General features: G+C 41.5%; 2 protein-coding genes across 2 annotated transcripts in view; one reads left to right on the plus strand and one right to left on the minus strand.

The window, feature by feature from the left end:
• Positions 1–5116: 5116 nt before the first annotated feature.
• LOC143288982 (stress-associated endoplasmic reticulum protein 2-like) lies at positions 5117–10194 on the plus strand. Its single transcript, XM_076597704.1, has 3 exons — positions 5117–5307; positions 5523–5595; positions 8974–10194. Exons 1-3 carry the CDS (start codon positions 5224–5226, stop codon positions 9009–9011), a joined length of 195 nt encoding a protein of 64 aa, XP_076453819.1. The 5' UTR covers positions 5117–5223; the 3' UTR covers positions 9012–10194.
• A 2122-nt stretch (positions 10195–12316) lies between these two features.
• Positions 12317–14960, minus strand: part of LOC143288981 (mitochondrial intermediate peptidase-like) — a 37172-nt gene continuing 34528 nt past the window's right edge. The window contains exon 20 of the mRNA XM_076597703.1: positions 12317–13117. Within this exon, the coding sequence (XP_076453818.1) occupies positions 13029–13117 (89 nt within the window). The 3' untranslated portion in view covers positions 12317–13028. The remainder of the gene's footprint in view (positions 13118–14960) is intronic.

The raw sequence follows: 14960 nt of genomic DNA on the forward strand, positions 1-14960 counted from the left end.
GTGTTTCGGCATGTTGTTGTGCCCTTGGAAAAGGCACTTTACTCTGATTTTCCTCACTCCATCCAAGTGTGAATGGGTACCTGTATTTGGTTAGGGAACGTTCTTCTTCTTCTTCGTTCCTGGGCTGCAACTCCCGCGTTCACTCATATATACACGAGTGGGCTTTTACGTGTATGACCATTTTTACCCCGCCATGTAGGCAGCCATACTCCGTTTTCAGGGGTGTGCATGCTGGGTATGTACTTGTTTCTATAACCCACTGAATGTTGACATGGATTACAGGATCTTTGACGTGCATATTTGACCTTTTGCTTGCCGTATACACACGAAGGGGGTTCAGGCACTAGCAGGTCTGTACATACGTTGACCTGGAAGATCAGAAAAATCTCCACCCTTTACCCACAGGGCGCCGTCACCGTGATTCGAACCCGGGACCCTCAAATTGAAAGTCTAACGCTTTAACCATTCGGCTGTTGCGCCTGTCGTTAGGGAAGGTTAAAATGGCGGAAGAGGACTGGGCCATGCATGCCTTTCTGTGCTGAACCCTAGACACAGCGAATATTAATTCACTGCCCCAATGGCTGTATAAGGCTGTTGGACCTTTAATGTTCAACCAGGACTTAACCATGTCACCAACATTTTCAATTAATCAGCAGTCTTCACAACTCTGAACTGTCAAGAAACAATAATACTAAGAGGAAGAAGGAGTTTACTGATATAACACCTAATCAAATAAATTTTGCTCCAGTGCTTTACAATTCAATAATTCCAATAAAATAAAATAATACAATATGTTACACTATCCATCAAACCATGCAAGTCCAACTAACAGAAACATTATAAACTATATAACAAGACAAAGCACCAAGTACACTAAGTACAATACTCAAATTATATTTATGTATATACGCATACAAATTTGCGCATACACATGCATAACAATTTGATCAAAGGTAGTTTTGAAAATAGGAAAAGAACTGGGAGTGTCTTAGTTTATGTGGCAAGAAGTCAGTGCACTCCATGACATCCCTACAGCAATGAAACGCTTCTTAATTTTAAAACAATCAATTAAAGCCGACGATCACTTCAATTATGTTCCATTTATTCTTGAAGTGAAGAAAGACCCAACAAATTAGCCCGAAACTTTCTAAAATGACTTTTTTTTTCAAAACAAGAAAAGAACTGATGACCCAGTTCTACAATAATTTGGTTGGGCAGTGAACAGATTTTTTTTTAAAATTCTGTGTGAAAAGACTTTAAAAAAAAAAAAAAGAACTGATGACCCAGTTCTACAATAATGTGGCCGGGCAGTGAACATATTTCAAAATTTTCTGTGTGGCTGTAATTCTCTAAGAGCTATGTTGTGATTAGTGAGTCTGTTTTGAACCTGGAATCAACTGATTCTGAAATAATGAATGCAGCAATCTTGATCCAAGACTGACAAGGCAGACAGACAGGTTAAAAGCAAGCATGGCACACATCAGCCAGCCCCATTTCCACCCTTGTCAGTGGCTATGGAAAAAAAAAGAAAGAAAGCCAAGTCAAATATTTTATTTATTAGGCACAACTGCATACAGACAAATCCATACACACTGCACCATGCCTACCACGCAGATGCCTGACCAGCAGCATAACTCAAAGCACTGATCAGGCCTTGAGGGCATATATATATATATATATGTGTGTGTGTGTGTGTGTGTGTACTATCAGAGTGGATTTCTTCGATTTTTGCCAAAGGACAATATACTTAATTCTGTTGCCATGGGTTCTTTTTCAGTGAGCCAAGTGCATGCTTCCTGCACACAGGACCTTATAGTTTGGTGTTTTTTTTTTTCATCTCGTCTGTTTGATTTTCCAGTTATGCATGGGAGAAACGACGAGGCTGGAATTCGAACCCGTACCCTCACAGACACTTTAATGGCAGAAGTTCATAAGCATCTTTACCATTCTGCCTCCTTCCTCCTTAAAGAATAATAGATAAGCTATAGGAGCATCTTTTTTTTCTTTCTTTTTTTTTTTTTTTTTTACATCTAGCCCTCACTCTATAGAGGATCGGAGCTTAAAAAAATTTTAAAGAAAGAAAAGAAAAGTAGCTGAAAGGGGTGGGGGTGGGTGGGTGGGGGGGGGGGGAGATAAAATGCAATGAAAACAAAAAGAACCGATTTCATTTTCTGTGACTGACTCCCCATGTGGTCTGTATTTGTCTCTGTCTGTGTGTGTGTGTGTGTGTGTGTGCGCGCGCACGTCTTAGCATTTGTATACATGTGCCGTGTGTGTGCATGCATTAATGACTGTGTATGTGTGCACATGCGCTTCAGTTTTTGCCTGTTTCTTCATCTATATACATATCAACCGTAAAAGTAGGAGGGAGAAAAAAAACCAACCAAACAAACCATGCAGCTAGCTAAAAATGTAGCTATAAAATGGCATATCCCTGTTTTTGTCTGATGTTAATATGCAGAACAGACCCTAAACAGAGAGCGAGAGGACTGGATGGGTGGGGGTTGGGGGGGCGGAACACATATAGTTGCTTATCTGTTATCGAAAAATTGTATCTAAAAAAAAAGGGGGGGGTGGGGGGGGGGGGGGGGGACTCGTCAATACACGCTTGTGTGTGCTTATCAGTCAGGGCTATAAATAGCCCAGGGCCCTTAACCGTGTTGCGTAACGGGGACGACCACATGGCGTTCCCACAAGGGCTGCTGGATGTCTTGTGTCTCCCGTCGATTGTCTTGGATATTTGCTCGCTCCCTCTCTCTCTCTCTCTCTCTCTCTCTCTCTAAATGGAGGGGATACTACTTTTAACTTTTTAGTAAAGCTTTTTAATTTTTTGTTTGATACTGAGGTTTATCCAAAAAAAAAAACTGGACAGAATCCATAATTTTGCCATTATTTTAGAAAGATGATATTAATAATGTAAATGATTATAGAGGTATTTCTTTGTGCGATGTAAGTAGTAAATTATATAGTTCCATTATTAATGCTAGATTACAAAAATGGATAGTTCAGAAAAACATCATTGGAGAACATCAGGCAGGATTTAAACAGGGCTATTCAACAATTGATCACATATTTACTCTAATGTCTGCAGTACAGAAACAGTTTGCAAACAATAAAAAGTTGTATGTAGCATTTGTGGACTTTGAAAAGGCCTCAGTTTGACTCCATTTCCAGAAAACTTTTATGGCCTATTTTATTAAAGAATGGAATCAGTGGTAAGTTACATCATTGTGGGAAAAGCATGTACAATGAACTGAAAGCGAGAGTGAGAGCTGGGGCAACATTATCTGATTGTCACGGTGTAAACTGCATTCGTGGGGTTAAACAAGGGGATGTTTGTAGCCCGGTCTTGTTTTCACTTTTTATTAATGAAATTGCTTTGGAAATAATGCAGTATGGTCAACATGGAGTTACTTTTTTTATTTGATTGAATTGTTTGTTCTACTTTTTTTGCTGATGATATGATTTTGTTATCTACAACAACACGTGGGTTTGCAGCGACAGTTGAACAGTTTATACGCTGCAGCACGTAACTTACAGTTAAAAGTAAACTGAATATGGATAAAACAAGTATTGTTGTGTTCCGTAAGGGAGGGTATTTAGCAAGAAACGAAAGATGAGTTCTCTTGGATTCGAGTGACAGATCGACCTTAATAACCAAGTCCTCGATGTCACAAACTCGGCCCGTGACAGATCCGCGCGCGTTGTTGGAGTTTAACGACCTATTGGCGTCTAGACACCTTAAGGTCAAGTTTGTTCGATTGGAGTTGTTTGACAGATCCGTACCTACTATTGGAGTTTAACGACCTATTGGCGTCTAGACACCTTAAGGTCAAGTTTGTTCGATTGGAGTTGTTTGACAGATCCGTCTCCTGCTCTCTCTTTTATCTGTCAGTTATGTGGAAAACAGGTCAGTTGCTGTGATGACCTACTGTGATATCCGTGCTTATAGCACGCGCGCGATTGTGATTGGTCTGCGGTAAACAGGTTGCTATGATGACCTACTTTGGTATGGCACACAGGGTCGCGCGCGATTGTGATTGGCCTGCTGAGCTGTAAACAGCATGTTTCAGTGTCGTGTGCAGGACAACTGGCCCGGCTGGCCACAGATGGCTGATGTATGAAAACTATAACATAAAATTTGACTTCGCTTCACGATCGTGGGATGCTGCACTTGACATGTACACTGACATTTTTCAAGTACTGGGAACTGCCTCGACTGATCCGTCTGTGTGTGTGTGTGTGTGTGTGTGTGTGTGTGTGTGTGTGGTGTGTGTGTGTGTGTGTGACTGCCGACGTGTGTGTGTGTGTGTGTGTGTGTGTGTGTGTGTGTGTGTGTCACGGGTGTGTGTGTGGGGGGGGTGGAGTGGGGTGTGTGTGTGTGTGTGTGTGTGTGTGTGTGTGTGTGTGTGTGTCAGTGTGTGTCCAGCGTGTGTGTGCATCACAGTGTGCCGTGTGTGTGTGACGGGGTGTGTGTGTGTGTGTGTGTGTGTGAGTATGTGCGCGCGCGCGCGCGTGTGTGTGCATGTGTCAGTGTGTGTGTGTGAGTGTGTGTGTGTGTATGTGTACGTCAGTGTGTGTGTTGTGTCAGTGTCCGGCACACACACACACACACACACACACACACACAGAGTGTGTGTGTGTGTGTGTGTGTGTGTGTGTGTGCGTGTGTGTGTGTGACTGAGTGCCGTTTGTGTGTGTGTGTGTTTGTGTGTGTGTGTGTGTGTGTGTGTGATGATCCTGGAGGTGTAGAGACTGGGAGGTATATGATATTGCAATACGCCTTTGAAGCCATCTGCGCCATAACTTTTCCAAGGCGTAAATCTGTCAAGTCGCATCTCTCGTGATGTTTGCAGACGGCATCAGACACACACCACGTGCGCAGGAAGTTTTATCTCTGTTCACTCTCGCGACAGCTCACATGTACACGTCATTATAAAACAAGAAATAGTCCGATATGTTACTTATTGCATACAACTGTTGTCTTCATATATTTATATATTAAGTGCATATTTGCCTTTTATATACAAATGAATTTTTTTTTCATGTTCATTTCATGAGCTACAAAAGATAGTTATCTTCTTATTACGTAGTTGTGTAGTAATATAAATCCTTCCCTCCGCCACCCTCTTTGCATAGGTCATAAGCCAACAGTGAATCGTGGCAGGGACAACTTCGCAGGGAGAAATTCGAAGTTATTGCAAAACATTTGACTGAAACAAGATGCCTTTCAAACAGAGAATGCGTATTGCCAGTGAAAAGCATTCAAAAAATATCAACACTCGGGGCAATGTGCCGAAATCGTTGGTATGTACAACACTTGTTCAAAGTCGTTAGGTGTTTACGTGCTTTCCAGATGGTGATTCCAAGCATGCGTGACAGATCTGTGTGCAGAATGCGATCAGTTGAATAATTTTACAGATCAATCTTTTCTCGTGTTGTTTTGTATCAACTGATGTAGTAATGCCGTGGTGAATGACGATCACAAAACCGTGGTAACAGCAAGGTTTGTTGTTTTTCAGAAACCCGCGGACGAAAAATACCCGGTTGGTCCTGCATTGCTGGCGTTGTTTGTGTTCGTCGTTTGTGGCTCAGGTGAGATCATTGTTGCTACGATGCAAGTAGTGTAAAATGACACTCGCTGTCAAACTTTTTCAAGTAGTATCTAACGAATCATTGATAAGTCATTCCAGAGAAATAGTCCACGTTTTGTTGTTACTGTTATACCTCGTTGATACAAATTCTTGTGTTCCAAGAAGGATCAAAGAGCCACGCCCAGGCGGTTTAAAAAGTTTGAGAAATGTAATGTCAGTTCAGTGTCACCTGCATGTGACCAAGCACAGAATTGTATTTGAAGACAAATTTATGATCTCCATTCATGTCTGTGTCAGTTGTTCATGACGAGACAAAGAATCGGATTAAAACAAATTTAATCAGTGATCTTGATGTATGTAACGGTTTTCTGTTGCACACATGGCCATGCAGGTGGAATATTCTTCCACTTGTCACAACAGATTTCACTGTGTGAAGTTCTGGCTGCTCACCTCAGGGAGTGTGCCAGGTTACAGTGAGAACGTAACCCATTTCTGGTATTTTTTCCTGCCTGCATGTGTATTTGTTTCTTGTCAAAGTGGATTTTTCTACAGAATTTTGACAGACACTACCTTCATTGCCATGTTGCTGTTGTTGTTTTTTTTAGTTTTTTTTGTGTGGTCTAATTAAGCGCATGCTGTACATGGGATCTCATTTTATCGTCTTGTCCGAATAATTGATGAGTCATCTCTTGTTTTGCTTAACACCATTTTGATCTGAACAAAGTCAGGTTCATAACTTTAGATTGACACTGTGGCCTACATTTCCTCACTTCATGTCAGATGCGAGTCAGTATGGCAGAGTTGAGATTTCTTTGGGGAGTCATTTTCAGATTGAAGGAGCTGCAAAAGAAAAGGGCTGTTTTCTGTAAGTTTTTGTTAGAGAAGTATTCTTCCAGAGGGTCCTGGATTTGAACCTGACTACACACGTCTGTTCCACAGTAAAAGATGAGGTTTTTTGCCCATCTCTCCATCCAACAGATATGCAGACTTTTTAATGCTTTATTAACATTTTCACACATGCATGTAAATGACCAGATACTTGCACTAAAGATCATGGAAACCTTGTCAGAGTTTGGTAGGTTATGGAAACACAGATGTCCAGTTTGCATCAGTCACAAGAAGATATTGAAGAATCATCAGAAAGTTGATGTTATTTGTTAAACAGAGAGAAGGAGAAAGGGAAGACTGATTTAGGGGGATGCTAACTCAGTCTGGCTTCGTGACAAAGTGATTATTGTCATTTATAGGGGACACGGTAGGTGGTATCCTGTGTATGTTGAATCAGAACAGGCACTGGCTAAACACCACTGAAGTGACACGGCAGCAGTGCAGGGTCTCCTCTTGATCATGGCCTCATGGTGACCTGACAGAGCTTTCTGAGGACTGCTAACAGTGGGATTGCGGCAGATAATCCTGGATGTGTCTTAACTTTGTGTATGAAGGATTCAGGATTACTGGCATGGGGTTAATGCAAATGAAACAGCGCCGAAGAAGGAACAGCCAAAACAGTACACGGAAAAAGGGGTGGGAAGGTGAAGATAGGTTTTACTTTTAGTCTTTTACATTTGTTATTTAAAGTTCATTTTAATTTCACATAGTAAACCGTGACCCACGAGTGCAGACTCCGGCAGGGGTCTGATTCCTGTTCCGTGCAAACTACTACCCGCCTATGCGGAGAAAACAAAAGTAGCTAGTTCCTTTTCTAGTGGAAGTAGTAGAAGTAGAACAAAGTATAGAATATCAGAAATGTGACAATGATATATTAATGTTGAAATATGTATATTATTATATAATTGGACGTCTGTTGAGCAGTTCATTTTATCAGGAGTTTGTGTGGTCAGCTTGAAAATGTGGCATGTTAGAATTCAGCATGAATTCAAAATGAACATACAGTTGTTTTTTTTCCATGTTTTTCATTGTGGGTGTGTGAATGTGTGTGCTAATTTTTGACTGATGATGGATAGCAGTCTGCTTCAGTGCAGTGCTCCTGTTGTTACATTGTGTGAGACGTCATGTGCCTGTGAGGTGATGTTTGTTTTGACATCTTGATGCCTGGGCAGTGAGCCGTTTGGCTTGGTTCAGCGTGCAGTTTGGGTGACAGTCAAATGAAAATAAACACGACTGTTTTGGAGAGAAACAGAAGAAACCGCTGACTCCAAAGTTGCAAAGATGGGTTGGCACAATTGATTTCAGCAGAGCTAAGCTCGCTTAGTGTTAAGAGGTCGTTAAAGTCTCTGCTAATTCCATGCACCTATGAAATTTCCTTAGCCCTAATTACCTTAGCAAGCTTGGTGCATTGTTCTAAGACTGTTGTAATTTCATGCACTTAGGAAAATTTCCTAGCCCTAATTTGCTAAGCAAACAGCGGATTGTTTTAAGACTTATGCTGATTCCATGCTGCACCTTGGAAAATTCTTAGTCCTAATATGCTGAGCAAACTGAGCGCAGTGTTCTAAGACTGTGCTAATTCCATGCAGATTAGCACTACCAAGAATTAGAATTTCCCATTGGCATTTGTTAGCTACGTGAATGAAAAATCACCAGTTCCTTTCCTGCATTTGGTTTAAATTCATCTTTGATGTGCTTAAAACATGAAGTTATGGTCATGGAATTTTGGTCCCTTTTTTTTTTTTTTATGAGGGAGACTTCTCATGTGTGGAGTAAAGGCCCAATCAGTACTTTCTGATGAACCTGAGTAAGGGATTTGGTTCCGGGAAAGGTAAAGTAGTTAACACGATTTTGCAAGGCAAGTTAAATAGAAATTTTTAACTCTTTGAGCCCTGACCACCACTTTACCGGTGGTAGAGAAAAATGACATAATGCCTAGCCACCGGTTGAGCAGTGCATAAACACTTGTGTCGTGTTTTGCTATTGGTTGACTTATATTGAAGAGCCAATCAGAAAAGCCGTAATATTCTGATGTCAGCGAACGTAGTACCAACATGGCCGCGCCTTTTCACTGTGTTTTTTGCATGTTCTTTGGATAAAAAAAGATGGATTTCAATATAAGTCAACCAATAGCAAAACACAAGTGTTTACGCACCGCTCAACCGGTGGCTAGGCCTTATGTCATTTTTCTCTACCACCAGTAAAGCAGTGGTCAGGGCACTCTTTTTATATCTGCTGTGACACATTGAGGTTATCGGCCGTAGTTTCGTTTTCTCCGCATAGGCGGATAGTAGTTTGCACAGGCAGGAATGTCAGACCCCTGCCGGAGTCTGCACTAGTTGGGTCACGGTAAGTATGTTATTTAAACGTAATTTTAGATAGAAAATTTCCTTTATTTGCAAATTTTGGCTCAGGAGCTCAGGCAGAAGGGTTAAAATTGCTCAGAAACTCAGGGCTCAAAGGGTTAAAAAGCTTTGTTTTGTTTGTTCAGCTGTGTTCCAGATCCTACAGAGCATCCGCATGACGTGATGATGACAGCTGTCGTGTACCCATCACCTCCACCAATGACAACCGCTCGTTTGGACGACCAACTTGGACCAATGCCAAAACCATGATGGGAAAAAAAAAAATGTTTTTCCCTTGCAGCAGTTTGTTGACACCAGACATCTTACAGTAGTTACAGTATCAAACGTTTGCGTGTGTGTGTGTGTGTGTGTGACTGGTCTTTCAAATACTAGGTTTTCCTGGGCGTTATGCAATTGCAGGCAGAACATTCCTATTGAAGCAGGACACTGGAATGTATATAAATCATAGCTCAAGGGCATGTTATTTTATTTTTTTAAAGTCTTGTATGGTTTGTGTGTGTTACTGTTCTCACCAAGAATTATCTGAATGGCTGTTTTGTAGATGACAAAATGAATGAATGATTGTTGTTCAACATTCCAGGCTGCTTGAGAGTTCAGCATTGTGGTAATTTGTACATTTCTTTTTAGTGCTTTGTTTTGTGTTGTAACAGTCTCTCACTTTTTACTGAGCTAGAGATGGGAGGTTATGATGGGGATACATTATACTTACTGAAATGTTTTTTAGAGTTTGAGTCTACATTAAAAAAAATTCTGTGATAATAGTGATGTGTAACTGTGAAGTCTGGTCCGTGATAGTCTGACCTTAGACTTTTTTTTTTTTCTTTCTTTTTTATTTTTTATTTACTGGCAAGAAATGACAAAATGACTTGTTTGGTAAACAGCTCAAAGATTTTTGTCAGTGATGCAGTTTGTGACATTGTGTGTATGTGATTCTTTTTAAGCATAAAAAGAAAGTTTGAACTTTTGGAAAGTCACTGAAGAGCAACGCACATGGTCATGCCGGAATTCTTACATTCAGTAAAGTAGACTTGAGATCTGGAAGCAATCTATGAATAGCGTTTATAGCTGAACAGAAGGCAGTTTGAAGGAGGGAGGTAACTAGCTGCAGGTACTACTATTGTTTTCGTCCAACCAGTACAGACCAGTATTTCTGCACAGTAGTTTTGCACATTTTTCTGTTCATAGATATCGCTCATAAAGAGGTGAAACAACCATTAAATACTGCGTTCAAAGTGGCAAGTAGAAATAAAACCCCAAAACATTCCCACTCCCTTTTGGCAGTTTGGGGGGGTAATACAGATTTGCTTACAAAAGTAATGCAAGAAGAAAAGTCTTAAAAAAAATAATTAAAAAAAAAAAAAAGCATGAGCGAATCTCTTCACACAGCAACCGATAAATACTACGTTAAAAGTAGCAATTCAAAAAAACAATTTTAAAGTTCCCACCCACTTTTGGCAGTTTAGGGAGGGGGTGAGGGGTGTGGGGGATACAGATTTGCCTACAACTCAGAGCATAAGTAATACAAAAAAAGTAAAAGTCTTCCAAATCTATTCAGGCAGCAGTGATTGCAGTATGTATTGTCGGATGTTTTCTTGAAAGCCTCTGCTCAGCTTGGTTCTTGATCGTTACGTGTGGTGGAGTGGGAGAGTGCGAGTTGGGTAGTGGGTTAACTGTCAAACATTTGAGGTTGTTGGAAACCAGTCAAAGCTGGTGGTTTCTGGATTTTGTAATTGTGTCAGAAGTGCTGTTTCAAGTGTTGGGTCTTTTTTTAGGATGTAGTTTGTTTGTGTTATTCGTGAGCCCTGGTGATGGTATGTCTTACTTGATGCTCGAGTGATCTTGGCAGTGCAGAGTTTTGCTAAGCGTTAAGAACTTTCCTTCGTCTCTGGAACTGGTGTAGAGTTGGGATCATTCTTAATGCAAAGCAAACTTCGTGCTGGCTTTGGTTGCTCGCACAACTCAGCCCTTGGCTATAGAGAGCCAAAACATTGTTCAGGGAGGGGGCGGGGTGGGGGTGGGGGATGGGGGGGAGAATAGAGACTAGGGAGGTTAGTGGTGGTGGTGGTGGTGGTGGGGGTTTGGTAGGGGAGGAGGAGGTGGCTGGTGTCTCAATCAACCTTTCCTTGTGCCATGCACTTGCAACACAGCTTTTTGCATGGTTCAGAGAATGAAATCAGGAATTTTTTTTTTTTTTTTTCTTAAAGATGAGTTAAGGCAACGATTTCAGCCTTCCTCAGCCATTCCATTGGATATCTGTATGTTTTTTTTCTTTTCTTTTTTTTTTTTTTTTTTTTTTTGGTGGTACCAGGTTAAAATGCCTGTATGAATATGGCAGATGTTTGGGATGGCGAGCGATCATCCATTTCCAACTTTGCGTGTATTTTTCTTGCAAAGATTCGTGAATGGTGAATGTGTTTTGTGGTGTAAGAGGAAGGATAATGATTAAAAAAAAAAAAAATAATAATATTTAAAAAAAGTCAAAAAAGAAAAGTTGTGTTTTTGTTTTTATAAGAGATAAAGTATGGTTTGTTGTTTGTAGGATGTGTGCGTGTGTGCGCGCGCATGTATGTATGTATGTACATATAAATATTTATTTTTGTCTTTCACTTTAATAAAGTGTGTGTGTCTGCATGTGTGATGAGAACATGCACACACAAACTGTGCCAAGACCTAAAAATTCTGATATATTTGGGTTTTTTTTAGGGGGATGAGGGGTAACTAAAGCTTTGTCAGGAATCACTGCTGATAAAATAGCAAGGCAAAACCACACATCCTTTTTTTTTCTCTTCTTTTGTTCAAAATTATTCAGAAACTGCATGATGATTTCATGATTCCACAACAACGCTTCTGAGCATTACAAGGTTATGAATAAACAAAGATTGAACGAATAAATTAAAAAGAAAAACAATAATACAAATACAACATAATGTTGTAATGTCCAAGAAATCACTCCGTGAATTTTGTACTGAGTGTGTGTATTTGAACAAATAATAGGATGAAAAAATAATTTTGTAACTAGGTTCTGTACAATGATTAAGGAAACGCTAGAATGAATAAAGAAATAAATGACCATGACATTCATTCATTTATTTATTCCATAATTCTTTTACAACCTATGTCTGGATTAAAAAAAAAAAAAAATTCATTTACTCATTCAACTTGTTAAATCATAATTCAAATCAAGTATAAAACCATTCTTACACATATTCATTTCATCTCTTGAGATGCTCTATTCATTCATTTATTCTCTTCGGTTTGGTGGAACAAAATCTAAAGTGCGACAGGGTGTAAGTTTTCTTTGGTGAAGTCAAAACATTTTCTGTACATAACAAAACAAAGGAAAAGTCATGACATACCTTTTGCTTTGTCATCAATTTTGGACCTGGATGAAATGTCCACCCTTTCACATCCCCCCCCCCCTCCCCACGCCCACCCCCACACACACACCTTGCCAATCACTCCACAACAAATACACACAAACAACTATCTCACTGATCATCATAAAAGGAACAAATAATTCCAATCCACTCTCTTCATTTTTTTTTTTTTTTTTTTTTTTTTTTTTTTAAACACAAAAGATCATTGAAAGATTCAATTATGCAGAAAATGGACAGTCACAACAGCCATGATGTAAAGGTTTATGCACAGTCAAATTTTTTCCCCCTGCACTGAAAAAAAGTCTTCACACAGAAGCAGCATTCACAGCAACAACACACAGCTACCACTGTTTCTTCACAACACAATCACACCAGGTCACATCCAAAAACGTCTCATTCACAACGGCCATGTGCACACGAAAGATGTGCAACCACTGTAAACTGCTGCACGTTAGCTGTGCAACCAATGTACTTTTTGCTTCAGGTCAGCTGTACAACCAATGTAGGTATGTAACTGCACGTTAGCAGTACAGTTGATGTACATAGCTGCACGTTTGTACAACCAGTGTACATGGCTTCACGTAAGCTGCACCTCAATGTATATTGCTACGCATTAGCTGTACAACCAATGCACATTCCCGCACAACAGCTGTACAACCAATATACACTGCCACATACCAGTTGTACAACCAACCAATGTGCACTGCTGCATGACAGCTGTACAACCAATGTATACTGCCACACGTTAGCAGTACAACAAATGTACATGGCGGCACGTTAGCACAACTAATGGACGCTGCACGTTAGCTGTACAAGCGCTGTACGTTGCTGTCCAAGTCGGTGACGAGCGACTCCACCAGATTGTCGACTGTGGGCTTCTCCCCCAGCATTCCTGCAACACACCATGGCTGGGTACAGTGACTGGGGCACACAGTAAGCAATGCAAACCCACTGGCACACTGCTATAAACGAGTGGGCACACTGCTATAAATGCAAACCCACCGGCACACTGCTATAAATGCAAAGCCACTGGCACACTGCTATAAATGCAAACCCATTGGCACACTGCTATAAATGCAAAGCCACTGGCACACTGCTATAAATGCAAACCCATTGGCACACTGCTATAAATGCAAACCCACTGGCACACTGCTACAAATGCAAACCCACTGGCACACTGCTATAAATGCAAACCCATTGGCACACTGCTATAAATGCTGGCACACTGCTATAAATGAGTGGGCACACTGCTATAAATGCAAACCCACTGGCACACTGCTATAAATGAGTGGGCACACTGCTATAAATGCAAACCCACTGGCACACTGCTATAAATGCTGGCACACTGCTATAAATGCAAACCCACTGGCACACTGCTATAAATGCAAACCCATTGGCACACTGCTATAAATGCAAACCCACTGGCACACTGCTATAAATGCTGGCACACTGCTATAAATGCAAACCCACTGGCACACTGCTATAAATGCTGGCACACTGCTATAAATGCAAACCCACTGGCACACTGCTATAAATGCAAACCCACGGCACACTGCTATAAATGCAAACCCACCGGCACACTCCTATAAATGCAAACCCACTGGCACACTGCTATGATGATGGAGTCTCCCGTCGGACCGACGGATGAGTAGGCAGGCAGGCTTATCTGTCGGTGTGTGTGTCCTCATATGGGAGAGGAGGCCGATTCTGGAATGCGCAGCACTTCCCACAGGTGTTGCAAGGGAAAACGTCTCCAGAAGTTGAGCCCTGCTTCCTTCGCTCACGCTTCTCCTTAATGGCCAGCGTTCTCTTGTTTTCAAACGTCTTTATGCCACTAGAGCTAAGCATCCTCCAGCGAGAGCGGTCAAGGGCATCAGTTTCCCAGGAAGCGATGTCTATGTCACAGGCTTTGAGGTTTGTCTTCAAGGTGTCCTTGAAACGCTTGCAGGGTCTTCCAAGTTCACAGTGGCCTTCCTTCAGCTGACCATACAAAAGCGTCTTCGGGATCCTGCTGTCTGTCATGCGGACAACGTGTCCTGTCCAGCATAGCTGGCACTGGATCAGCAGGCTTTCGATGCTGGGCAGGCCCCTCCTCTCTAGGACCTGAAGGTTGGAGACCCTGTCTTGCCACTTTATGCCAAGGATCTTTCGTAGGCATCTCTGGTGAAACTGCTCAAGTTGTTGAATGTGACGGCTATAAACGCAAACCAACAGGCACACTGTTATAAAATGCAAGCCTACGGACGTCTTTCCCGGAACTGTGTTGAACACAACAGCTACCACACTGCATACAGTTCCCAGCACACGGCAACACCTGTACAATGCTTCAAATCACACAGCCTTAGGATCCAAATGATCACATAACCAACCACTCCACCCGACAGGCTCGCACATGGTGACGCACTATACAAATGTGTTGTGCTAACCACGCAACGATGACGCGCTATACAGATGTGTTGTGCTAACCACACAATGATGACGCGCTATACAGATGTGTTGTGCTAACCACGCAACGATGACGCGCTATACAGATGTGTTGTGCTAACCACGCAACGATGACGCGCTATACAGATGTGTTGTGCTAACCACGCAATGATGACGCGCTATACAGATGTGTTGTGCTAATCACTCATACATGGTGACACGCTATACAGATGTGTTGTGCTACCTACGCATCCGTGGTTCTCTTCGCTCAAAAGGACTCAAACTCCCAGACCCACTCAGGAGGCAAGGCT

The sequence above is a fragment of the Babylonia areolata genome, chromosome 13 (genome assembly GCF_041734735.1).
Source record: "Babylonia areolata isolate BAREFJ2019XMU chromosome 13, ASM4173473v1, whole genome shotgun sequence".
Taxonomy (NCBI): domain Eukaryota; kingdom Metazoa; phylum Mollusca; class Gastropoda; order Neogastropoda; family Buccinidae; genus Babylonia; species Babylonia areolata.